Below are 26,151 nucleotides of genomic sequence, written 5' to 3' on the forward strand. Positions count from 1 at the left end.
AAGCTTTTTTTGAACTGTAATCCCCCTCCATATGGGAGGGAGCCAAGGTGGCTAAGGGCATTTTTGCCTAACGGTAGTATCATGGATTTCCCCCTGTTCACCTTTAGGCCTGACACAACGCTGAAGGCCTCCACCTCTTCCAGAAAGGCCGGCACGGAGATGCTAGGCTTGTCGAGCGCCGCCAGAATGTCATCGGCATAGAGGGCGATTGGATGGGGCTCCCCGCCGAAGGTGATGCCATGGATGTTCGGGTTGTCGCGCACCCTCTGTGCTAGCGGCTCGATGTAGAGCGCGAAGAGGAGGGGCGACAGAGGGCACCCCTGTCTGGTGCCATGTTGGATTTCGAAGGGGCGTGAGTTCAGACCATTGATACGTACCCGTGCCTGAGGGTGATGGTAGCAGCTTGCAACCCACGCCCTAAAGCGTTCCCCAACCCCGAAGTGCAATAAAACCTTCTCTAGAAAGCCCCAGTCCACTTGGTCAAACGCTTTTTCAGCGTCGATGGCCAGGAGAGCGGAGTCTGATTGTTGGAAATGGGCTTTGTCAATTAGGTGTAAGACGCGCTTGGTGTTATCGCTACATTGTCTGCCGGCGATAAAGCCCGACTGATCGGGCTCTATGAGCCCCGGGAGACAAAGACCAAGTCTGGAAGCTAGTATGCCCGTGAAAAGTTTAAAATCTATATTAAGTAGGGAGATCGGGTGGTAAGCGGAACATTGGGAGGGTTCTTTGCCAGGCTTAGGCAGCACTAAGATGTCCCCTACCAGCATTTCGGCTGGGATTGAGCCGGGTCCCTGGAACGAGTTGAAAAGCTTAGTGAGAACTGGAGCGAGAATCTGGCAGAATAGTTTGTAGAAGCCGGAGGAGAAATCATCCGGACTCGGAGATTTTAGGGGTTCGAGGCGGGAGATGGCGCTAATCACCTCCTCTAATCTGATGGGGGCATCGAAAGACCCTGCATTCACGGAGTTCAGGGCCGTGACTGCCGCGCAGATAGGCGTCTGCTCCCTCCCCTGGCGTGGGGTCGGCCCTGTATAGAGAAGCATAGAAGTCTCTAAATGCGTCTGCTATTTGTACCTCATCATAAATCTCCTCCCCTCCTTCATTGCGTAAGGTTGAGAATTTGGAGCGGTGGACCTTAGTCCGAAGCGCGCTCGCAAGGAGGCGCCCTGTTTTGTTGCCCCCCACATAGTATGTGTGCCGTAATCTGAGAGCGGCGTACTTGGTCCGGTCCATGTCCAAACTGGCCAGTTGAGCCCTAGCGGATTTCAACTGTTTCCAAACTCTAGGGGCACCTGTGTGGCTGTGCACGTGTTCCAGTTCCGCCACTGTAACCGATAAGGATTCTCGCTTAGCCTTACGATCTTTAACCTCCGGCGCCGATATCGTGATCAATTCGCCCCTCGCCACAGCCTTCAACGCTCCCCACACCGCCGGCATCGGCGTAGCTGGCCGGTCTTTCATCTTTTGAAGTAAGGTTCTGTCTTTTTTTTTTTTACAGTATTTGGCATTTTTTCCATTCCAAAATGCCATCTCTTTTTGACCACTGCCCTTCTTGTGGAAAAAAGGCCAGGTCAGACTCTCATGCAGTCTGTATTCTTTGTTTGCCTAAGGACCATGTCCCCAAGACTTGCCCTCATTGCCAGTCCCTATCCAAAAGGACAGAGAAAGGATCCTGCTTTATGGGCTGGCAAAAAGGCATCTTCCAGAGGCCGGTCACCGGTGAGTAAGGGCTCTAAGAGGGCGAGATCTTCATCCCGAGCAAAGTCCCTCGCTCTTCTGCTTTAGCGTCTGGCTCGGCGCTGAAAAACTACCACCAGTGGGTCATTTGTCCAAGAGAAGACCATCAACGGCGGGCTTGCCGTCGAGAGAACACCCTCATTTAGGTACGTCTCTCTGTTCACCGTCTACTTCGAAAAATCGTGATCCTCCTACTTAATTAACCCGGCGATGATCGGCGTAGAGGAGCAGAAGCCCTCTGCCGTCATCATCTCGGCGACGATCGGCGTCAAGGAGTAGAAGCCCTCTGCTGTCGTCAACCCAGCAATGATCGGCTCCGAGGAGCAGATGTCCCCCGCCGTCATCTCGACGTTCGGTGTCGAGGGCGGGTACCCCTCCGCTGTCATCACTCCAACGGCGATCGACGTCGAGGGGCAGGAGTCCTCCGCCGTCGTCAACCCGGCGACGACTATCGGAAGCCCTCCGCCGTCGTCTCGACGACGATCGCCGTCGAGGATCGGAAGCCCTCTGCCGTCGTCTCGGAGACGATCGGCGTCGAGGAAGAAGAGCCCTCCGCTGTCGTCAACACGGCGACGATCAGGTTGAGGAGCAGAGGTCCTTCGTCAGCACGGCAACGTTTGGCGTCGAGGAGCAGAACTCCTTCGCCGTCGTCGGCTCACCGATGTTCGACGTCGAGGCGCAGAGATACTCCAGCGTCGTCTGCAAGGCGTCGAGATCGGTTCCAACACCAGGCCGGAAATCGACGTCGAGAAGGAGGTCCAGGTCGACGTCGAGAAGGGCTCAGTCAGAGCAGGTCACACGCCCGACATCAAGGCCCACATCAGTGAGGGCTGGCGAAGGCTCTGTGGTTCTAGTGACAGAATCAGCGTCACGACACTCATCGTCTCACTCCTCGAGAACACCCTTCAGCAGAGCATTTACCATCTGCCTCGCCAGAAAGGCAATTAGACAGACCACGTCATAGATCCCCTTCACATCACAGGGAAGCTTCCCCTGCTGTTCAATTGTCCCTGAGATGGCTCCTTCCCCTCCATCACTGGAGTAAAGATACAGGAGCATCCCGACGGGAGGAAGAATATACCAGACCTCTTCACAGATCACTTCTGCAAAGATTGGTGCAGGAAGTGGATAGATCGCCCTCACCCAGACGTGGGGAACGTGCGGACAGGTCACGGGAACGCAGACCTTGTTCCCATCGCAAAAGGAGAAGGTCACCTACGTGGTCTTCCTCTTCCACCTGGTCCTCCAAGAGGGACTATTCACCCACTCTATCGGATAGCCCATTGTCAAGAGTATCACCGATAAATGATATTAACACGTATCATGATGTGCTTCAGAGAGGGGCTCAGAAGCTGAACATCGAAATGTCTACTCCTCAGGTGGCAACAACAGTTATTTTTTAGACTCTACATCAGAGAGCAGCATCTCATCCGTTGCTTCCTCTGGTTCCCGGTCTTCTGGAACCGGTGATGGGCATTTTCCTCACACCAGCTGCGATTAAAGCTGCACCGGCGAGGATTCAAAAGAAGTACAAACCTGCAGACCTGGTTAAAATCAGATTTTCCTGCGGACTCTGTTATAACTGCGGCAGCGAGGAAAACTCATGCAGTAGCTGCGTCTTCGTCAGTCCTGCCGGACAAAGAAAGTAGGTCCCAGGACTCTTGGGGACGGAAGGTTTGAGGGTCTGCAGCATCATCGCTCAAGGTCTCTGGTGCAGCAGCCTTATTAGGTCGCTACGACAGAGCCTTATGGGACTCCTTGGACCACTTCAAGGAAAAATTGCCAAAAGAAGATCAAAGGGATTTTGAGGAGGTCATCAAGGAAGGGTCACTTTTAGCCAACCAAGTGATTAGCACAGCAGAGGATGGTGCCACGCTGTCGGCGCACTCATATGCACATGGGATTTGCAGCAGGAGGTCCTCCTGGCTGAGACTAACCGCTCTCAAGCCAGATGCTCAACAGAGGATCCTAAACCTCCCTTTTTCTGGCTCTTCCCTGTTTGCCACCAATACACATGAGGAAATGGGTAGGATGAAAGCAGAGCTCAATACCCTCAAAGCAGTTGGATTGGACAAGAAAAAAGAGTTTAAACAACGATACAGACCCAACTAACGCAAGGGCTACCAACAGAGGTTTCAAACCCCTCAATGATCCCAGAACAAAAACCAATTCAAATCGCAGTTTCAAGGCCGTAAGTCCAACAGAGGTAGAGGAGCTCATCAGCAGCAGTCCTCTAACACTGCCAGATCAGCAGGGAAGCAATGAGCAGGAGCTTCCTTTGGCGCTGTTGCCCACTCCAGTGGGAGGAAGTGCTTCACATCATCTGGAAGAGTGGTGCAGCTTAACAAAAGATCGTTCGGTGCTCAGTATACAGCGCAATGGATACGCACTACGTTTTCGTGTGCATCCAAAGGACATTCCTCCATAAAGATCTCGTCCTCACCAGTTAAAATTGCTTCGACAGGAATTGATAACCCTTCTGCGAAAAAAGCCCATAGACGAGGTTCCTTCCGCGCAGCGAGGGAAGGGAGTTTATTCCAGGTACTTTCTTGTGCCCAAAAGAGATCAGGAGCACAAATTCAGACCTATCCTGGACCTTCGCTTGCTAAACAAAGTCATCGTGAAGGAAAAGTTTCGCATATTGGCCCTTCATCAAATATGTCCACATCTACAAGCAGGAGATTGGATGTGTTCGGTGGACCTCCAAAATGCGTAATTCCATATACCTATCATTCCACATCACCGCAAATACCTTCGATTTGTGGTTGGCAGCAAGCATTACCAGTTCAAAGTCTTACCCTTCGGACTGAAATCTGCTCCACAAGTCTTTACCAAGTGCATGGCAGTGGTGGCGGCGGCTCTCCACCGAAAAGGTCTGTTTGTCTATCTTTACTTAGGCGATTGGCTCCTCAAAGGTCCATCCCCTCAGAAAGTAAGAAACGATTTTCAAGTTTGTCTGAATCTGCTCCGCAGACTAGGGCTTCATGTGAACATGGAGAAATCGGTTCACCGGCCCACCCAGACAATCCATTATTTGGGCTCCACTCTGGATTCAAACAAAGGAAGAGCGTTTCCTTCGGAGGAGAGACTTTCTTCGATGCAACAGAAGTGCAAAACTCTGCTCCAGACAATTCGCCCAACAGTCCGGCAAGTGGCAGCTCTGCTGGGTTCAATGGCCACTTGCATATTTCTCATTCCCAACGCCAGGCTGAGAAGGAGACCTTTGCAGCAAGATCTAGAGAACAAGTGGGACCAAGCAACGGGTCGCTAGGAGGACCGAATTGTGCTCTCTCAAGCAGCAAAGTTGTCCATCATATGGTGGACTCGGCCGAAGAACCTATTTGAGGGAGTCCCTTTCCACCAACCAGTTCCGGTGCAGTCCTTGATAACAAATGCATCTCTGCAGGGATGGGGGGTACACATGGGGTGCCTTCAGATGCAGGGTCGGTGGTCCACCAAGGATCAGTCCTACCATATAAACATGTTGGAGCTACGAGCAGTCCACCTTGCTCTGAAAGCTTTTTGGCCATAAATCATGTCCAACTCGATCCTGATCCAAACAGATAACACGACCACCATGTATTATCTAAACAAACAGGGTGGTACCCGCTCTTGCCCTCTATCCCAGGAGGCTCAAGCGATCTGGCACTGGCGTCTGGCTTGGAACCTCTCCATCGTGGCAGTGCACCTTCCAGGGAGCAAAACGTGCGAGCAGACGCGCTCAGTCGGCACTTCGAAAATCAGCCAGACTGGGTGCTACACAACGAGGTGGTGGCAGATATTTTCCAACAGTGAGGTCATCCGTCAATAGATTTATTTGCAGACTAGCAAAACAAAAAATGCCCCGCCTTCGCATCCAGATTCCAACTTCCGGGGACAAAGGGGGATGCGCTTTTGATGGATTGGTCAGAAACATTTGCATACGCCTTTCCTCCTCGGCCTCTGATCCCGAAGGTGGTGTCCAAGCTCATCAGAGCCAACATGAAGATGATTCTGATAGCTCCAGACTGGTCGCGTCAGTGGTGGTACCCAGACCTGCTGCAGTTGTCGGTACTCCCCCACAAGAGACTGCCTTACAGAGTGGACCTGCTGACCAAAATGGACGGGAGGATTCTCCATCCCAGCCTTCCTTCACTGAACTTGGCAGCATGGCTCCTGAGGTCCTGCAATATGGACACTTAAAACTACCGCAGGACTTCATGCTCATCTTTAAAGAGGCTAAGAGGCCTTCCACGAGAGCGAGCAATGGCGCCAGGGGCATAGCAGAGGTACCAGATTGAAGGCAATGACTAGAGCAATTGGGAGGCTGGTTCAGTTGACTACTCAGTACATCAGGCGCACCAGGCCTTGCAAGTAGAAATGGGTCAATCCAGTGGTGAAAAGGCATGAGGCCTACAGCAGATACCTGCATTTGTGGAGGCATTCCAGATGGCCAGCATTGCCAGTGGGGCTACTGATGATGCACCGGAAAGCTAGGTGTCAAGCCTCATTAGTGTGTCTACCGCAGACGCACATGTGCTGTGTAGGAGCAGCAGCCGTCAACCTGCACCTTCGACTAGCAGCACACTCATTGCCGGATGTACATCACAGAAATAACTGCACACTGACAGTGTGCCATTGTGGTGTTTACCTTTTTGTTTGTGCTTGCAGTGGAGTAACCACACATGTGCATCAATTTAAGTTAAGTTTCTTATGGTGGATAGGGTGTCCATTAATGTTATTGTGATCCCTGACATTAAAAGGTTGTCTATTTTGTAAAATCTAATAGTTTTGTAATTTATAGAGGCTGTTGTGTAAATGGATATATCTTACCATGCACAGTAATGTCTGCTTATGTGGTGCCTGTACCATCTCCCCTCTGCTATTAGCTGTTGGGCAGAGGGGTCAGGGTCATCATCCTCTGAGTCTGATTCAGAGTCCTCTATGGATAAGCCACTCCTAAAGACAATGTTGTAGAGTTTGGCACAGGTTGCCACAATCTTGCATGCAGTTTCAGGTGCATACTGTGAGGTTCCCCCACTCTTTTGAAGGTACTTTAAGCGCCATTTGAGGAGGCCAAATGTGCCTTCAATCTCGGACCTGTTGCGCCTATGTGCCTTGTTGTAGCGCCTTTCATGTTGGCTGTTGCGAGTCAGTTGGGTTGTGAGGATCTATGGCCGCAGGCCATATGCATTGTCATCTGCTAAGACACATATAAGGGTGAGACAACATACAGAGAGTGACAATTGTGCTCCTACATTTTTTCTGTGGACAATTAAATTCCACTACCTAATGGGTATCCTTCGTCAAAATCCTCTCTTTCTAGTCTCTGGTATGTGACACTTTGCCTGAACATGTAGGATTCATGTGTGCTGCCTGGATATGGCTTGGAATGTTTGCATTGTTCAGCATTCCGTCCATCTGTAGCTCCTTTTGCTTTTGATGCCCTAAGTGTGAAGGGTATGCCCAGACGTGAGTCCCATGCCCACTGAGCTACTGGTTTCAAGCTAGCCTGGCTGAATAGGAGTGATGCTCTGAAATCAGTCCCAGGATACTTGTTTGCGGTCCAGGGAGTACCTGACTTGGTAGTTCTTGCTGGACTGTTCCCATGAGGATCAGGGTCAAGACTGATTAGCATATGGCTGGCTCCAATCTGGGGTGACGTGGTGGGCAAAAGAGCGATGGATTAAACCCAGATCCTTGTGACTGGGAGTGAATGTTTGCATTGTTGAACATGCCGTCCATCAATTGTTCCCTTTGCCTGGATATCTGGCCACAATGTCTGTGATGGTATTGTGTGCATTGCAGACAACTTGGATGTCGAGGGAATGGGTGTTTTTAGGGTTCTGTAATATGTATTCCAGAAGGGGTGAGGGACATGTGGGCACATGGGTCCCGTATATGCCCCTGATGACCTGTGAGAATCTGACTATCCTGTAGAAAAGCATTTTGGGATCGCCACATCATCCTTTGTCAGGTAGGTGTGTTGTTGTATGTAGAGGAGCATGGCATCCAGAAAATTGCGGGAAAAAAAGTGAAAGCACCCCGCAACACCCTTCCGGCAACTGCTATGAAATTTTGCCAGCTATCACCGGCCAATAAATGGAATCAGCACAACACCGGGACATGAGGGGGGATTGCATTGCTGCGCTGCATACTGCTTTCAAGGTGCGGCTTTAAGGTAGCTCTTAGCTCCGAGATCACAATGGTACTCAGCCTCCATTGCTCATATAACTCTTCCTCTGTCTTGTCAGACATGTTCGGTCTGACTCTGTATATCCTTTCCAGTTTCTGCCTCTTCAGCTGAGCATCCAGTATCTGCATCCTCCTCGCTATCATGTACAGAGCAGCCATTGTGGAAGTCCTTGATGTATTCTGGGACTGTTTGTATAGTGTTGGCCCTGTCACCACCTGTTTTGAATGGGTGGTAAATTGCTTGTGCAATTGTCCCATTTTGCGAGTATTTGCAATTTTCGACTCTTATACATGTTCTTTGCAAGTTGCAAATAGGAATTCTCTAATTGCAAGTTGCAAACTCCTGTAGCTATTGTTTGAGTCTCAATTCGCTCGCATTGTTATTTTATTGTTTTGCAAATGCTTGTCGTAAATCGCGTACAGGCGTTTTGGCATTCACAAAATGGATTATGACTGATTTGCGACTCACAAAACGGTTGTATATGTGGCCCTTTGTGCTTAACTAGATTGTCACTCCAGCCATTTAAGTGGATGGCGAGTAGTGAGCTTAAACTAGATAGACGTAGACTTTTTTGGTCTAACCCCTATTAGTTGGTCTCTTTGAGCATGATTATATGACGCTTAAAATGTTGAAGTTGTAACCACAATCTTTGTCTTTTGGTGGGAGAAATAAGGACCCTCACATTTATATACCGGAATTTCAGCATCCATATATTTTCTCCAATGTAATATCTCTCTACTACTTCCTGTGTCATAATCCTTTTCCTGCCCTCACTTAACTGGTTTTAAGAACCAAACTGTTAACCATTGAACTGGACATTGGGCGTCTTGGTCCCCTAAAATGCCACCATTGTCTTTTCTTGAGAGGTAACCTTGTTGTTTGGGTGGGCAGTCTTTGGTCAAAAGAATATGCTTGTTACTATGTTTCTGCTAACAACTCAGCAGCTGAGGCATCACTCCACAGAGTTGCTTATTGTTGAACACCTGTCTAAAGACCATTGAAGAAAAAACTATACATTTTTTATGGCTACTTCTAACTGCAGATTCTACACTTTTCGAATTCCCCCAAGCTCCATAAAACTCCTCTGCCACTTTGCACCACCTCTGGAAGTAATGGCACAGGACCATATGTAGGTGTCCTCAGTTCCTTTCTCTTAGTGCCCTTCGATGCAGACCCACAACGCTGCTCTCTAACTTGTCATCAACTTACTGTCCCAGACAACAACAAACTTCAAACTGTGCCACAAGTGGGGGAAATTGACGTTATTTACGGATCTGAAAAACCTCTGCTTATAGCGTCTAGGATCCAAACATAATTCGAAGTTCTGCTACAAATGTTCCCTGATGCATCAGAAGAGGCCACAGGGAGCTTCAGCTGAGGCAGTTCATTGCCGAGCACAAGAAGCAGGTAGATCATGCTCTTTTCTCCAAATACTGGGGCCCCCATTGCTCCTTTTCCATCTGCTGATTTGCCGTCCTGGTGTATTTTGAAGAACAGGTCAAAAGACAAGTCTCAATATAGGCATAAGATGTTCAAAAATATTCTTATCTCTCCATCTTCTACCTCCCATCACTCTGGTTCTGGGTAGGAGTTTGACAGTCAGTGCTCACTCCAATCATCCAACTTGGGGTCTATCCTGAAGCTGATCCCAAACCGCCAGAGTTCCCCAAGTCATTATCCACTCTGCATTAGGTAGATGTCATTAACAAAGCCACAAAAAAAATTTCTGGATGATTTCTGGTCCCTTGGACCAGCTTTGGGCTCCATGGATCGCCCGTTTTCCCCAGTCAGACTTCCTTTCCGACCCTGACTAACCCTATTGAACCTCCAGTGGTGCCATCTGATTCATGTATATGAATACCAAATGCCATGTCTCGTCTGGCCATTCAGATGGTAGCCTCTGCTCCAGAGATGCTGACTCTGGGCCCAATTCAGACACCTATTCTGGATCTGGACAAAGTTCAGCCTGAGCTGTTCTCAGCCTTTGCTGTGAAATAACTATGGACTTCTAGGCAGTGCCAACACCTCAAAACATGTGCTGCTGTTACCTAGCAACTTTATTTGGATTGGATTCAGATGCTGTCCTGGGTCTTCAGAATCTTGCTGATAATGAAGATGGCATTGAGGAGACTAATAATTTACTTTTTCCATCACTATACTGACCTTCACTTGCCCACTGCAGAAACTAAGGCAGAACTGCTGAGATCTTTTAGTTAGTGCTTGTGACTTCAAAGTTCTTTTTGCTCTTTATTGAGGCTTTAACAGAAGCTTTGGTGAATGACCTGGTCCAAGCTGTGCTTTGCTTTGGCTATTGGAAGCTGATCTAGTCATGATAGACTGCTTAGTTCTCATCATTGGCAGCACTGTGGTGAACCAATGGCAGGGCTTGAATGTTTTGGGGACGTGCAGGCACCCGTTGTGGACATGCTATTTGATCGCTTGAGGCTCTTTGGAGAAAAAGTTGATTCTGTGTTGTAGCACTTCGATGACAGTGTGCTATGTTCTGCTCCTTTCATTTGCTATCTCTAGCTCGCCAATTCCACAAACAGTACCAAATGTTTAGAGGATAATCTTGGGATCTTGACTATAGCTAAAGGTAGTCCTCACAGCCCATACAGCCCATTTGTAGTGCCAGAGTACATGGTGGCGGCAGAGACCATGGCCCCCAGCATGAACTGCTGTGACTGCAGCAGAACTACTGATTCCTACCTTCCATGGTCCTGGGGAGCCCGTAGGAGCCAGAATACTGTTTTATCTCTTGGCTTGCAATTATATTAGACCTGTTCCTCTCATTTTTGTTCACACTTTCGCAGACAATGCCTCCATCCTTGGCCAAGAAGTATGTTCACAGTTGAATAAAGAAGCCATTTTTAGGTCTCGCCTAGACGAAAGCAAAGCGAAGCTTTGCTGTCTAGGGCGAGACGACTTATGTTGTTACTTCTGGGGGAATGAGGACAGCAATGTTGCACGCGCTTTCTTTTTCCGAGATTGTACCTCGTGAGCGCGCACGTCGTCACTCACGCATGCGCACAAAGAAAGCCATACACACACTGCATATACACACACGCACCCCCCCTTAAACATACACACGCGCACACAGACAGACAGACGCACGCACAAACACACTCAAACAGACACACACACACGCGTACACCCCACCCCCACTCACCCCTCCTCTCACTCAACACACTCACCTGTTCTGGCGGCGGATCTGCATTTCGGGCGGCGGTAGCGCTTTGCGGGGCTCTCTCGCCACATGAGAGCCCCGCCTTCCCCATCCGCCCGCTCTTCACCCGGTCCCCCATCGCGGGACCGGGACTCAATGCGGAGCCTTCGTGGCTCCTCGGGCAGCTCTCTCTCCCTCTCGGCGCGATGGGGCGGGACTTCCGGTTGGGGCCGCGCTGTGATTGGCCGGCTTCCCAACCGCTTCCGGGTCGTCGCAGGCAGCGCGGCAGCCCGGCGGAGATTTGTTTTTTTAAATGTTGGCCTAGTTTTTGCCATGTAATTACGCGAAGTAGCCCAGTGGCCTAATTTCGGGGATTTTGTGTAACCAGCAGAGTGCGAAATTCCCGAATGTACGTGAATTATGCTGTCTATGGCCTGGTTCTAACCCAGTGGAGCATATTCATGAAACGGTTAGTGGTTCTTGCTTCTCGCACTGCTACCAGGCAAGCACAAGGCTGTGATTGTTTACCAGTATACATATTTACGATGCTTGTCTGTCTTATCCGTGGATCCCCTGCTTACTTTGTTTTGTAGTGCCTCACAACTCAGTCCTCTATGCCTTTTGGCTCTCTTACAACCACAATTGATCGTTTTATTTACCATGGTTAGTCTTTTGTGTAATGTTTATGTTCGAAAAGCACAAAGGTCATTAAAGCACGTTTGTTGGCTTACTTGTTACCGCCTTGTCCTCTTTTACTACGGGCCATTTTGACAGGCCAAAGCCATCTTTGTACAGTGACGTATGAGGACTTCTAATACTTTTCATGAGGCCACTTAAACTAAATTGTTTACATTTGGCAGAGGCTGCTTAAATTATTTGTTTACATTTTCCACTGCAAATCGAGCGAATAGCCTAGAATCGAATGTTGAGTCGACATGGAGACTTGAATCCTGCTCTTCAGCTCCAAAGCCATGCCGCATTAGCTATTACACCATATGGTGTTACTTTCTCTGTGAAGCAGATTTTAGCAGACGAAGGGTTCTCCGTAATGCTGCTTTTAGCAGATGTAGGTATTTTAACTTCGGGAGTGGATGATGGTATTCAGTAATTGACTTTTTTAAAACCATGTCATTCACAGGATGTTAAGCTGCTTCGAGATTCAAACCGGATTGCCCAGCTCTGGCCGTGACGTCACTGGACTAGTGTCTGCACCATATAAATTTAACAATGGCGGCAATCAAACTACTGTTTCAGGCAGTGGAACAAATTTTTCGGACACACCCAGCGCCAATTTCAGGGTGTCCATGGGAGGTACCTAACTCTTAGGTATACATAGCCCTTTATGCCTACGAGTTAAGCACGTTCCAGTAAAAGTAATTTCTGATGTGCCGTAGGCAGACTTACTTATGTGTTAAAGTATTGCCTTCTCAACCTCACACAGAGAAAGGCATGGCAGTTTCACGACCCGCTCACGCCCGGTATTATGACAGGCACTGTGATTGTCACCATGCGGTCAAGGATACTGGCTGGAGCTGTACAACACAACAGACTTCGTCTGCTCCATTCGGTGTCGAACAACCCCATTCTCTCTCAAGTCTCACTCCATCAATTGTTAGAGGCTTGTTAAAGGGTAATTGCTCTCACTGACATCTTCGACGTTCTCTGCACGGCAGAAGCCTCCATATCATATGCTGTCCTAAGATCCAGAGGCGCACAAGAGGAGACGTCAGAAATTGTAGAGCACATAGAGTACAGCTTTAGCAAAGGCCCCTTCCCTCGCTCCACAAAGAGACCTTTTCAACAGTGGTCACACCCATTCGTTTGCTAGCCTAGATGAAAGTTGCACCTTTTGACCAAGGATGGTGAAGAATTATTTGTTAGCTGTGCGACACATATAGTAGTGAGTTTTTGATAACCAGATAGCTAGATCTGAGAGGCGGGCAAAAAAGGAACATTCTCACTAGTGCTCTGGTTAGATAGATCATGTTATCCTTTGCCCAATTAAGGCACTAAGAGCATGACTTGTCTTGTTAGGTTATTTTGTGCACGGTGGCTGGAAGCATGAATATTTTAATAAATCGCTTCTGTAATATATATCCTATTGGCTTTGGATTACACAGAAGAAAACAGCACCAAACACTTGTCTCTCCTGCCTCCGACATTTCATTTGGGTGTTTTTTCTTTTTCTATCTATCGTGATGTGAGGGGGCCAACTGCTGTTATATTCCAATACAACTGCTGTTACATTCAAGTATTGTTTTCTCAGTTAAAGTGAAACTATATCTACAGTGGTAAATTAACTAACTCACTTAAACGCATCATTGATCTCCCGGGCGCATGCATAATACTATATACTGACTGTGAGTTGTAATGCAGCACCACAGATAAATTACTCTCCTACTGTAATCAAGCAGCGATGATATGAATTCATATTGAATCTTGTTTATTTAAATATTGCACATATATCAAGATGGGTGACCTGGTTCAAATTAACTGGGACATTTTAACCTGTGCTGTTCCTTATAAGCTTTCACACACTGCGTGTGATGAGTGATCACTCCATAAAAGTGCTGAATATTTCTGTTACCTGGGACCATTCTTTCTGGCTAATCTACATTTGTGGAAAATTACAAAATGTACATGCGAATAAAGTTTTGCTCGCTAAGACACAGACTTTCATAAGCCTCGGCTGTGTAGGCAGTTAATCAATTGTTCATCAACTACATTATGCTTCATAACATTGTAAGCATCAGGCACTTTAGCCAAAGCAATCTGGTGCCTAAAAGATAAGAAGCATTTGCAATGCAATAGGTCTCGCCTTTGCGAGGGTTTGAGCTATTGGCATTGTAAATGACTGCCTTTTTATTTATGTGTTTTGAAAACCTGCAAGCGGTGCGTAAATGCACACTTTGTACTTATAGTCGTTGGTTACGAGAAGCAAGGCTTGCAGTAACTGCGCCTCTTTTACTGCCAGCCTTGCTTCTCGTAAGCAAGGACTGTTAGTATAAAGTGCGTGTTTAGGCACCGCTTGCAGGTTTTCAAAACACATAAATGAAAAGCATTGTCATTTACAATGACAATAGCTCGAACTCTCACAAAGGCGAGACCTATTGCATTGCAAATGCTTGTTTTTTTTAAGCCAACAAGTTTTGATCTGTACTGTAGGTCATTTGTGATTCTGAATGCACCATTTGATTTTGCTTTCCTTAATTCCTGGAAAAGGCAGTTGCTCAAAAAGCTCAAAGAATTTGCCTGTAAATCCTTATTTTTTTGGGTTAACTAGTTCTTGACCCAAAGTGTTTTAATAAAGTTCCCAAATTATACTCTTTAGCACTACATTCCCTGGGAGAATAGAAATTTGCCTAGCCTACGAGAAGGTAAGTTTCAATTCTATTAAGGACGCGGAGGCGAGGATTATGCTTATATTCTCTCTTCGCTTTATTCATATTTTATGCACAGCAGCTTTTTAATAAACCAACAACCACATTTCCCATAACACTCGGGAAAAGAAAAACTACAGTCTCTATCAAGTCCTTCTTCACTCTTCATGAAAGGTCATCCCATAAGTCATTCTGCCACTTCCTGCACTCTCCTATGGTTAGGCACTCTGTTTAGTCTGGTCATTCCCTAAAAGAAAATACATCAATCAGACATAACGTCCAGAACCAAATCGAACAATCAAAGCCAGCAAACAAGGAACATTGTGTATAATACTGCACTGAACAACAGCAGAGAATACGTCACACTTCAACTCAAAAGGAAAAACAGTTACTTACAACCATTACGGTGAGGGATAGCAACCAACGCGCTTGCTGGGCGGGATAATCCTCGCCTCCGCGTCCTTAATAGAATTGAAAATTACTTTCTCGTAGGCGAGGCAAATTTCTATTCTATGTCAGGACCGTAGGCGAGGATTATGCTCCTTCAAAGCTTACCGACCACTACCTGGCTCCCATTCAGCAGCGGCTTAAAATAAAATCTCTTGAAGGTCGAATCCGACGACCAATCCGCTGCTCTCATAAGATCCTCCAAACGTACACCAAGGTTAAACGCCTTGGAAGCCATCGCACCCCGAGCGGAGTGTGCCCCAAACGTTCTGGTATTAATACCTGATTCCTGCATGACCCACCACACCCAGCGGACTATAGTGGGAGAAGACACCGCCTTGAAAGGCTTCTTGAGGGCTATAAGGAGTTGTCGTTCGCCTGGGGGACGAACTTCCTCCTTCCTCATAAGCTTTTAAGCACTGTACCACACAAAGTTTAGGAGATTCATCGAACGCAGGGTAAGAAATTGTGTGTGTGTTCGATTTTGTGCGTCTGCTCACTGTAAAAGTGACCCCATCTGGGGAAAAAACTCTTGCCGTGATATCGAGAGCAACAACATCAGATACTCTCCGACAAGACACCAAACATAACAACATGGCTAACTTAGCCGACAATTCTTTCCGGGAGAGAAAACGGTTAGACTGCCAAGACAACAATAAATTCAGAACCAGGTTCACATCCCAAAGAACCGAGTACCGGGGCTCTGGTGGTAACGACAACCTGATGCCCCGCAAGAGTTTGCACACAAAAGGGTGCTCCCCCAAGGGAGCCCCGTCGACTGGAGCATGGCCCACTGAAATTGCAGAATGAACCGCGTTCACGGACCTATACGCCAAGCCCTTCTGAGCTAATTCCGCCAAATAATTCAGAACATGGATTAAATCTGCGACCACGGGATCCACTTCCCGTCGTAAACACCAGCATACCCATCGCGTCCATGCCGATTTATATCGTTTGGATGTGCTGTCTGCCCAAGCCCGAAAGGCCCGGCAGTAGCCAACGATGCCTGTAATCCGCCATGCTATGAGCTGCAGGGAGCCCTCCTCCAGCAGACGGTGGGGAGTCCCTTCTGGACTCAACAGGAGATGGTGAGTTGGGAGGAGTCGGATTGGAAAATCCCAAGAAAGTCCCAGAAGAACCAGGAACCAAACTTGAGACCTCCAACACGGGGTTATCAGCACCACAGACGCCAACTGTCGGCGAACCTGGGCCGTCACCCTGGTGATCATGGAAAACGGGGGAAAAGCGTACCCCCTCTCCCGGCTCCAATCCTGACTGAACGCAACGCACGCTGTCGCCAGAGGATCCAGCCTCCAATTGAAGAACCGGGGAAGCTGCCGATTGAGACGGCACGCAAAGAGGTCGACTGAGAAGGGACCCCATCTCTTTTGCAGGTGGCGGAAAATCTCCGGATCCAGCTTCCAAACACTGGAATCTCGAAGGTAACGGGAGTGCCAGTCCGCCACAAGATTCTCTTTTCCTGGGAGATACTCAGCCGTCATCGATATCTGATGTGCTAGACAGAATTCCCAAAACTGTTTTGCCATGATCGCCAATGCCTTGGATCGTGTGCCCCCTAGGTGGTTTATGTATCATACGGCCAACACATTGTCTATCTTTAACAGGACTGAGGCCTGAACTTGATCTTTGGTCCAGCACTGAACCGCAAAAGAGCCGGCCAGAAGTTCCAGACAATTGATGTGAAGCAGTTGTTCCTGGGGAGACCAACTGCCGCAGGTGGAAAACTCTCCACACCGTGCACCCCAGCCTGTGCGGCTGGCATCCGACTCTATCACCAAGTCTGGTGCTGAGCCGAAAATTGCTCTCCCGTTCCACGCCTCCATGTGGTAAAGCCACCATTCTAGCTCCTCGTGCACCTCTTCCGTCAGGGGAACCACTTGTGAATAAGTGAGACCTTTTTGCAGATGGTGCGCCTTCAGGCGCTGCAGGGCAAGGTAGTGCAGCGGCCCTGGGAAGATCGCTTGGATCGATGCCGAAAAGAGGCCTTCCAACCGAGCGATCTGACGCAGGGAGGTTCCCTGTTTGGCCAAGGTCTGCCAGATCTCGTGTCTGATCTTGGCTACCTTCATGGAAGGCAAACTGAGTGTGGCTGAGGTGGAGTCTATCACGAACCCCAGGAAGGTGGCCTTCTGAGTGGGAACCAAGAGGGACTTCTTCTCATTGATAATGAACCCCAACGACTGGAGAAGTGAAATTGCTAACTGCAGATGACCCCGCAACTGGGATGGACTCTGACTCAAGAGAAGCATATCGTCCAAGTAGACTATCAAGCGGACCCCACGAGTCCGCAAGTATTCCACCACGGGCTTGAGAAACTTGGTGAAGCACCATGGGGCCGAGGAGAGACCAAAGGGCAGACAACGGAATTCGTAAGCCTGTCCTCGCCAGAGGAACTGAAGGAAGCGCCTGTGAGGGGGAAAAATCGGAACCACGAGGTACTCGTCTTTCAGATCCAAACGTACCATCCAATCGAGTGGCTGGAGAACATCCCTGAGCAAATGAATGCCCTCCATCTTGAAATGCCTGTACACCAGCCACTCGTTGGATTCCCGGAGGTTGATCACAGGCCTCCGACCTCCGTCGTTCTTGTCCACCAGGAAAATATTGCTGATAAACCCGGATGGGTGAATTTCCTTGTGACACACCACTCCTTTGCGGAGCAACTCTTGCACCTCCTCGTCGATCAAACCCGCGTCTGACGCGCAGAAAACTATTGGGCGAGGGAGACGCTCCTGCTGAGGGGAACCGTAAAATTCTATCTGGAAGCCCCTGACTGTCTGCAGCACCCAAGCATCGCCCGTGAGCGCTTCCCAAGCGGGGAACAAACTCGCTAGCCTGCCCCCAACCTGCAGTCGCGCAGCCGGTAAAACACTCACCATTGGAATTGTTCTTGTTTCCTCTGTAGCCGCGGCCCTGGAACCGTTGACCCCTAGTGGGGTAGAAGTTGGTGAAGCGCTGGTCAGATTGGTATTGTCCGCGCCCTGAGCCTTGCCCTCTACCCAGGGGCTGCTGGTTTTGGCCACGGCCAGGCGGGCGGCTCTGACCCCGCCCGGCCCCGCGGAAAACCCACGGAGTAAAGACACGTTTAATGTTGGCTTGCGCCTTGTCAAGTGACGTGAACGTGGCTACGAACTTCCCAAGTTCTTTTATAAACGGCTCCCCAAACAGCCCTCCTTACGCTGAGGCTCCTGCTTCGGAACCTGCCAAGTCCGCAAGCTTGGGGTTGACCATAATCAATAAGGACCTGCGCCTCTCCGTTGAGAGGGCGCAGTTAGCATTACCTACGAAACATATCGCTCGCTGAGCCCAGGCTGACAGCACCTCAGGATCAATCAGAGACCCTGAGACGCGGGCCTCCTCTGCCATGTCCAGTATCTTGGCGAGGGGACCGGTGATGTCAAGCAACTTGTCCTGACAAGCGCGCCAGGAGCGATCTATCCCCTTCTTGGGTTCCTTAATGAACTTGGCTAAGAAGGTCGCCATCTTGCTCTCAATGTCTGGGGTAGTTGACACTTTGCCCTCTAAAGTTGGCCGGGGACACTCAGCCCTCAGTCTGCTCCGCGCCTCGTTCTCCAATATCTTTCTAAGGCTGGAGGCCAAGTACAAGGCCGCTTTTTCTGCCGGGACCCACTCCGCAGAGCGGGGATGAACAATGTCATCCGGGTCCAACATATCTGCAATCGTCGCCTTGGGAGTGTCCGTTGTGCCTGAAGGCCTCCACGAGCGCGACGAACCAGCTTCATCGTCCGAAGCATCCGGGGAATCCCCTTGCTGCGTCTCCGTAGACGCCGGCGCGGGGACGTCGCCTCCGGGGGCAGGACCTGGGGAAGAACAATGGGGGCAGTGTGTTCCAGAAACGCCTGCTTGATGCGTTCAAAAGCATCCGTGTCCACCTCACCAACAGACTTCTTCTTAGGAGGTGGAGGACCGTGACCATCGGAGGCTTGACCAGAATCACCCGACGTCCCTGGAGCTGCAGGGGAAGGTTGGCCACCTTCGCACAGAGTTGCTCAGTTTTGTCGGCTAAACGCTGCTCCATCGGGGTCATGAGATCGGACGCCTCCTTGTGAATGGAATCATCCTCCTTGGCGTAAAAGTCGTAGTCCCATTGTAAATAGGCCAGGGAGTTGTGCTTTTCCTCATAATACTCGTGCTCCATAGCGAGCAAATTCCAAGCACCTGTCTGCCCAGTCTTGGGCACCGTGTATATACACTGGCTGTCACACAGTAAGGAACTCTGTTCCCGCTTCAAGCAGTGAAATTTGGGGGCTGAGGGTCTCTCAGGCAAGCAAAGTGGCCAAAGGCTCGAATTCATGGGCTAGACAGCCCAAGGACACCCACTCTCTCTCAATTCCACGGGGATCCGCCGCCTGACAGGGTGTCCGAGGGGCCTATGCAAGGTGTCCCCCTCCAACTGTACCTACCCGACCTCTCTGACAATCGGGCGTGAGCGGGAGGAGATCCCCGGTGCACCGCACCACTACCGACCCGCCGAGCGGGCGTTTACAAAGGGCCAAGCAAGGTTACAGACCCAGACGAACTGGGCGATTCTCAGGCGGGCCGGGCGCGGACATGTAAGGGTGACCGGAGCGCGTCTGATTCTCTTCAGCAAAGCTGTCACCACGCTCCGGGACCCCAGTCGCGTCGCCCCCCACAGCGGCCTCTAGCGGTCGGAAGACCGCACCGCACACAAAGCAAACGGGCAGCCGCGTAAGGAGCACACGAGTGTTCCGGCGGCGAGTAGGGAATCTGGAAAGGGAGAAAAAAAAAACCCCAATCAAGAACGCACACAGCAAAAGAACATTCCCCACAACAGTAATCGGAAGAGAAACCAAATGCACCTATCTCTAGCGGCTGAGCAGCGAAGAAAGAGGAAGTGCAGGATGTGGCAGAATGATTTATGGGATGACCTTTCATGAAGAGTGAAGAACGACTTGATAGAGACTGTAGTTTTTCTTTTCCCGAGTGTTATGGGAAATGTGGTTGTTGTTGGTTTATTAAAAAGCTGCTGTGCATAAAATATGAATAAAGCGAAGAGAGAATATAAGCATAATCCTCGCTTCAGGTCCTGACATAGAATTCCCAAACCCCTGTGAAGTGGCCTTCACATATTTTCAAGTGGTACTTGCCCATTGTGCATTTAAGTGCACAATTTAGTAGTAACTAGGCCTGATGTACTAAACACTGGTTACAAAATGCCGTTTTTGCGACCTGTGTCGAATTTTGTGAACCCACTTATGTTGTACTAATATCTGTTTGCCAAATTATAATTTGAAGGTGGTTGCAATCCAACATGTCTCATGAATATTAATGAAATAAATGGGAATTTGCGACCAACTCTCATTGTATACCATCACAGAGGTGTTGGGCTGCTGGATTCGCATTTATGTAAATATATATATTTTTTTATGCAGGCCTTTTTTTTTAAAGAAACAGGGCTACACTTGAAATTATATATATATTTTTTTTTAAAGTTTGAGAGTAGGCAGTGGTCTTTTTGTTTTTTAAATAGGCATAGGAGATGCTGTCTATTGGGCTAATTGCTTATTCCCCTTTCGGAGTCAATACATTGTCACCGTTTGGCAATTTTCGCTGTGTGGAAGGAATGCAACACACCCCTTCCAAAAAACAAATCCTTATGAAGTCACAAGTCTCTTACAGAAGTTAGTAATACTTTACTGACTACTCATATAGTGTTTTTACATAAACAACGTTTTTACTGTAACAAATTGGGTGAATCGTTGGTTGTGACTGAAAATATCTTTCGTAAATCAGGCCACAGTTCCCAGAAATCCCTTGAGCTGAACCATTCGAATTCCAGTGTTGGTGACCTAACTGCACTTTAATAAATCCTTTATCCACATCTACCGCCATCGTTTAAGTATAACCGATTACGTGTTGGGAATGCCACTGACATTAAAGTAATTAAAGTATGTGGTAGCATAAGACAGGTTTTCATGAATTGTGAGGTACCTTTGGATCTTTTTAATGGAAAATGTGTAGTTTCGTAAACATATACATCAGGAAGAATCTGTAGAGCGATTATGAATTTTTTTTAAAGGTTTACCGGATTTTCATTCACAACCCTCCATACATTTTCTAGTTACAGCCCGCATAGAAGTTCTGATTGGCCTCAAAATGTAGAACCTGTTTTATTTGCAGTGGGAGGGATAAGCGGAAGATAGAGCATTTCCTGTGCCTTTTTAAAGTCATCTCGAATTGTGCTGAGACTGAATTGTAATGATGTAGTCTTTAGTTGCCCTGCATGTTGTCGTCCCAGTAAACCTTTGAGAGGAAAACCTTTGCAGAGTTTTATAGAGCGCGAACTAGACCCGAACCGAATCGGGTATCAGAGCTCTTTACATAGCTACGTTACATGAGGACACACATTCATTTTAGGCACGGGGAGATTGAGTGATTTGCCCAGAATCACAGGAGGTTTTGGCGTCGTTACCGAGACTCGAACCCAGATCCTCATGTCCGAAGTAGGAGATGTAAAGAAGGGCTGAACCTGTAAACAAAATAAACGGCCTAGCATAATCTCAGCCATCTCCTGTACTTCACTTTTCTATTCATCTTGGCTTTCCTAGCAAAGTGAAAAGACCGACCACTGAATTCTAAGTTGAACAAGAGTTGCACACCAATGCACCTCTTTGCCTACCTACCTACCATTGGTGTGGTATCATCTGTACCACTCTGAGGAAGGGCCTGCTCTCGTCACACTGGGACATGTGGTCTGTGTTCTTCTAGTCATCAGTAAAGAAATCAGTTCCTACTCCTTCGCTGAGGCATCCTGTCTTTTTTTTTTTACTGCATTGCACTGCAGGCTGTGCAGACTTACTCAGTTTCATGACTCCACTTCACAAAAAATAGATTTCTTGCTTCTGCATTATGTTCAGTAAACTGTTTTACATTGTTTTAATGGGTAAATGAAACACCATAACTGTGATATGAATAAAATTTAAAAAAGTCTTAATTTTCCAACATGTGACAGTTTATCTTTATAGTTGTCTTTTTTTCTTTTGGCAGAATAACCTCTCTGTCTGGTGTGGATTCCAAGACTGGCATCTCACAGGGTGTGGGATCACAAGATGATTGTGTAAACAGTGGCTTGTCCAAGGTAACCCGCCTTTATATGGAAGTTGGGTGGGATAGGTCTTCTTTGCGATAAGCTTCCAGTTGAGTCAGTTTCTTTACCCATCCACTGCATCATCCTCTTTTAAATGAAAAAAAACATTGCATATGGTAACGCTTGACTCATTCCTTAAAAGTGGTGTACACTTTTTAGCAGATTCCTGCAATTTGTTTTAAAGACGACCTCCTTTGTGTACTTTTCAAACTGCACAGAAGACCCTTCTTGGGAAACACTCTTGGACAAACTAATCAAAATTGCCACAGTGCCTTAACCCCTTCCATGCTGCCGTCGGCCATTGGCCGACGGCAGCACTACCTCGCTGGTGCTGCCGTCGGCCAATGGCCGACGCGGCCGCGCCCGTTTTTTAAAAAGGCCGCACTGCCGCAAAAAAGCGGAAGCAGTCCAGGGGTTTAAACACTGTTACTTATGCACCAATTCTTCAAATGACACACTCTTCAAGTTACACAGTAACCAACACAGCTACACCTTGACACTTGCTTGAAAGACAAGCACACAAACATAGTGCATCGCTATGCATTTGCTCAAGATTTTCACTGTTTTGCAGGTGTTGCAGTTATATGTATTTAAATTACTGTGTTCTTTTCAGCCACCCTTGATCTGAAGACCGGGTGTTGTTCAAAATGAATCCTCAAGCTAAGTAAGGGTGGTTACTCCCCCCTCATCCTAGGCTACCCTTTGAATGGTAATAGTGACTGGGCCATTCAAGTCTTGATGCCCCACCCCTGAGTGGAGAGTTCCTAAACGTTATTCCCTGCATATATTCCTGTGTGGTACATGCATTGGTAGCGAGTTTGTTCCTTGAGGGTGTTTCACAGTAATAAGGGTGAAAAGTGCGGTCTACTGTGACAGATGATGATGATGATGGTGTTCTCCCAAGAGTATATCCTTTGTTCGAGGCATATGAGCTGCAGATCACACTGCGCATAGATCGCCATCTGGTATTGGTCACGGATGTTTGCACTTGTTGTTGTATTGGAAAAGTCTTTGGCAGTCATGAGATAGGTGACTCCTCCTTTGGACAATAGTGCGCGTGGGCATCAGCTCCATCGTCAGATTGTTTTTTTCCGCCATCGTACTCGGATGTGTTTATTGCACTCCAGTTCGGTGTCATTACCAATTCAACGCGGATTCCTTCACCCTTTTATCCGGTATTGTTTCCATCACGATTCCTAGTCTAAGCACATCTGTTCAAGCTCGAAGTCTTCCATTCCGGTCATCGACGAAGGCCTTCGGGCCTACCTACCCCATTACATCTGGCTTGTGGAAAGGACTCCCTTTAAAAAGTGTCCTAAATGTGGATCCAAGTTTCCACACAAAGAGCTTCATGAGGTGTGTAACCTCTGCCTTTCACCGGAGCACGAGGCCAGAGACTGCCCAGCTTGTGCCTCTTTCCGCTCCAAGAAAACAATTCGGGATCGTCGAGCTCGAAGAAGCATGGCTCGCTCGTCGACATCCGTTCCCAACAACATCTTCCAGGAGGGCGTCTATGTACCAGAGCAGGAGCAGATCGAAGAAGGCCTCGTCACCGCCTCCGAAGCTGATAACTCAGACGTCAAAGAAATCACTCTAGGGCAGCGGGTCTAAAGTACCAGCGTCAAACCGACCCCTTCCCCTAAAAAAGGCTTTGGTAACACCTTCACCCTCGGGCCTAGGTGCACTCCGGGACAATACTTCTCACGCCCCGCGTTCGGGTCCTGCAAAGAAGTCGACAAACAAGCCTTTAGGCCACTCGGGATCGGGTCAGCCTGCCCCCGGGGCCAAAACCAAAACCCCGGCACCCAAAAAGAAGCCGTCGTCCTCCTCTGTACCGACCACTAGCTCGGCATCAAAACATACTGGGACCGACCCCTCGACTCCGAAAAATTCATCCGGAACCGTCATCCTCCTCCATGCCGACCACTACCTCGGCACTGAAAACATACTGGGACCGACCCCTCTACTGCGAAGTCATCGGAACGGAGTAAAAAGCCACTTCCAAAGAGTAAGGACTTTCAAACTTCGGCACCGGAAAAACCCTCGGAATCTAAAAAACAACCGGTTCTACAGGCTCCTTCAGATACTAAAAAACCTCACGCTTCTCAGCCAAAACAGCCTAAATCTACTCCAGATTTGGTGCCATGTAAACTTTCGGAGACAAAAAAATCGGCGGCAAAAGAACAGCCTACACCAGAAGAGCTTTTTCAACCGGATCCCACCCAAAAAACTCTTCTAAAGGACCCCAAAAGAGGTCAACTGACTCTCAGTTCCAAAAAGATACCAATGGACAAGCCTCTACCGGCTCCATCTCCACCAAAGAAGAGAGACATTGCAACATCTCCTCTCAGACTCCCTTCTCCACCTTCTCCACCTCCTCCTCCAACTCCCCCTCCACACCACTTCCCTACTCCATCTCTACTTCCCTCACCATCTCCTCGACCACAGGATGATGATGACACCTCTAACGACGGGGGGGACAATGCAGACGATGAATCACCAGGAGATCCAGGGCAGCCTTACACCCCAGACCCATGAGACGAATATAATACACCAGATGTCCCTAATGTACCACAAGAGGACATCTATCCCTCTAGACCTTCCCCTCCAAAGGACACCATGGGTTTCAACTAACTCGTTCACAGAGCTGCACAATACCATGGGGTAGATCTACATACACACCCTATAGAGGAGGATTTCTTAATACACATTCGATACAACCCAAAGGTTCACTTCTGTCCTACCTATGTTAAAGAGGGTAATTAAACCCGCATCTGAGGTGTTCAAAGATCCTGTTAGGGGTAGGGTTATTAACCCCAGGATAGAGAAGAAATACAAATCTGCCCCAGCAGACCCTGTTTATATCAGTGGACAAATACCATTGGATTCCTTAGTGATTTCTAATGCCAGAAAGAGGGCCAACTCACAAACGTCAGGCGATGCTACGCCTCCCGACAAGGAATCAAAACTCTTGGACACTTCTGGTAAACATACAGCGTTACAAGCAGCAAACATATGGCGAATCACAAACACACAAGCTTTGCTGGCGAGATACGATAGGCCACACTATGACGAGCTGGAGACCCTATTGCAACACCTTCCTGACAAATACAAAACCAAAGCCAACGACCTTATACATTTCCATTCGTTGCGCTCTAGATGTGGCAGACACCGCCTCACGAGACATTAACACAAGTGTTCTTCTACATAGACCAGCATGGCTATGCATTTCAGGTTTTAAACCAGAAGCCCAAATTACCATACTTAACCAGGTGTTTGTTCAAAAACACCTATTTGGCCCTGCTGTAGACTCATCTCTAGAAAAGATGAAAAAAGATACTGGCACGGCTAAATCAATAGGAGCTTTACAATCACAAGCTCCCAGACGTTATTTTCGTCGCTCCTCTTACAGAGGCACCTCCAGAGGCTATTCCTCTGACAACCCCTCCACGTCCTATAACACTCCCACCCAGACCTCATTACCAGAGGTTATCACAGAGGAGGCTACAGAGGCAATAATAACAAGGGGAGAGGCAAAACCAACAATACTCGCTCCGCCTCCACCCCTACTCAATGACTTCCCTCCACTCCCCCCCAGGACCATTCCACTCCGGTCGGGGGAAGATTGCTACAATTCCTACCTGTCTGGAACAACATCACTACCGACAGGTGGGTGAGACAAATCATTCAATCAGGTTTTTGTCTAGAACTCACCTCTACCCCCTCAAACATACCACCCAGACAGCACCCAATGTCACCAGAACATTTATCACTGCTAAAGCAAGAGGTACTTTCCCTCCTACAAAAACATGCAATAGAACCAGTTCCCCTGCATCAACAAAACACAGGGGTTTACTCCCTGTACTTTCTCATTCCAAAAAAGGAAGGATCTCTGAGACCCATTTTGGACCTCAGACCCCTAAACCTTTATATACAGTCAGACCATTTTCACATGGTCAAACTTCAACAGGTCCTTCCTCTTCTCACACCAGGCGATTTCATTGCCACCCTAGACCTCAAGGACGCCTACTTCCATTCATAGAAAATATTTGAGGTTTGTAGTGGATGGTCCGCATTACCAATTCAAAGTACT

The 26,151-nt window shown here is 48.3% G+C and overlaps 1 protein-coding gene across 4 annotated transcripts in view; it reads left to right on the forward strand.

The window, feature by feature from the left end:
- The window catches only part of BCORL1 (BCL6 corepressor like 1), a 916,214-nt gene that overhangs the window by 435,382 nt on the left and 454,681 nt on the right, over window positions 1–26,151 (forward strand). For all 4 annotated transcript variants that reach the window (XM_078688449.1, XM_078688448.1, XM_078688450.1 and 1 more), the window contains one exon: window positions 21,959–22,049. In XM_078688449.1, the coding sequence (XP_078544575.1) occupies window positions 21,959–22,049 (91 nt within the window). The remainder of the gene's footprint in view (window positions 1–21,958; window positions 22,050–26,151) is intronic.

Source organism: Lissotriton helveticus, chromosome 4_1 (assembly GCF_964261635.1).
Source record: "Lissotriton helveticus chromosome 4_1, aLisHel1.1, whole genome shotgun sequence".
Classification (NCBI taxonomy): Eukaryota; Metazoa; Chordata; class Amphibia; order Caudata; family Salamandridae; genus Lissotriton; species Lissotriton helveticus.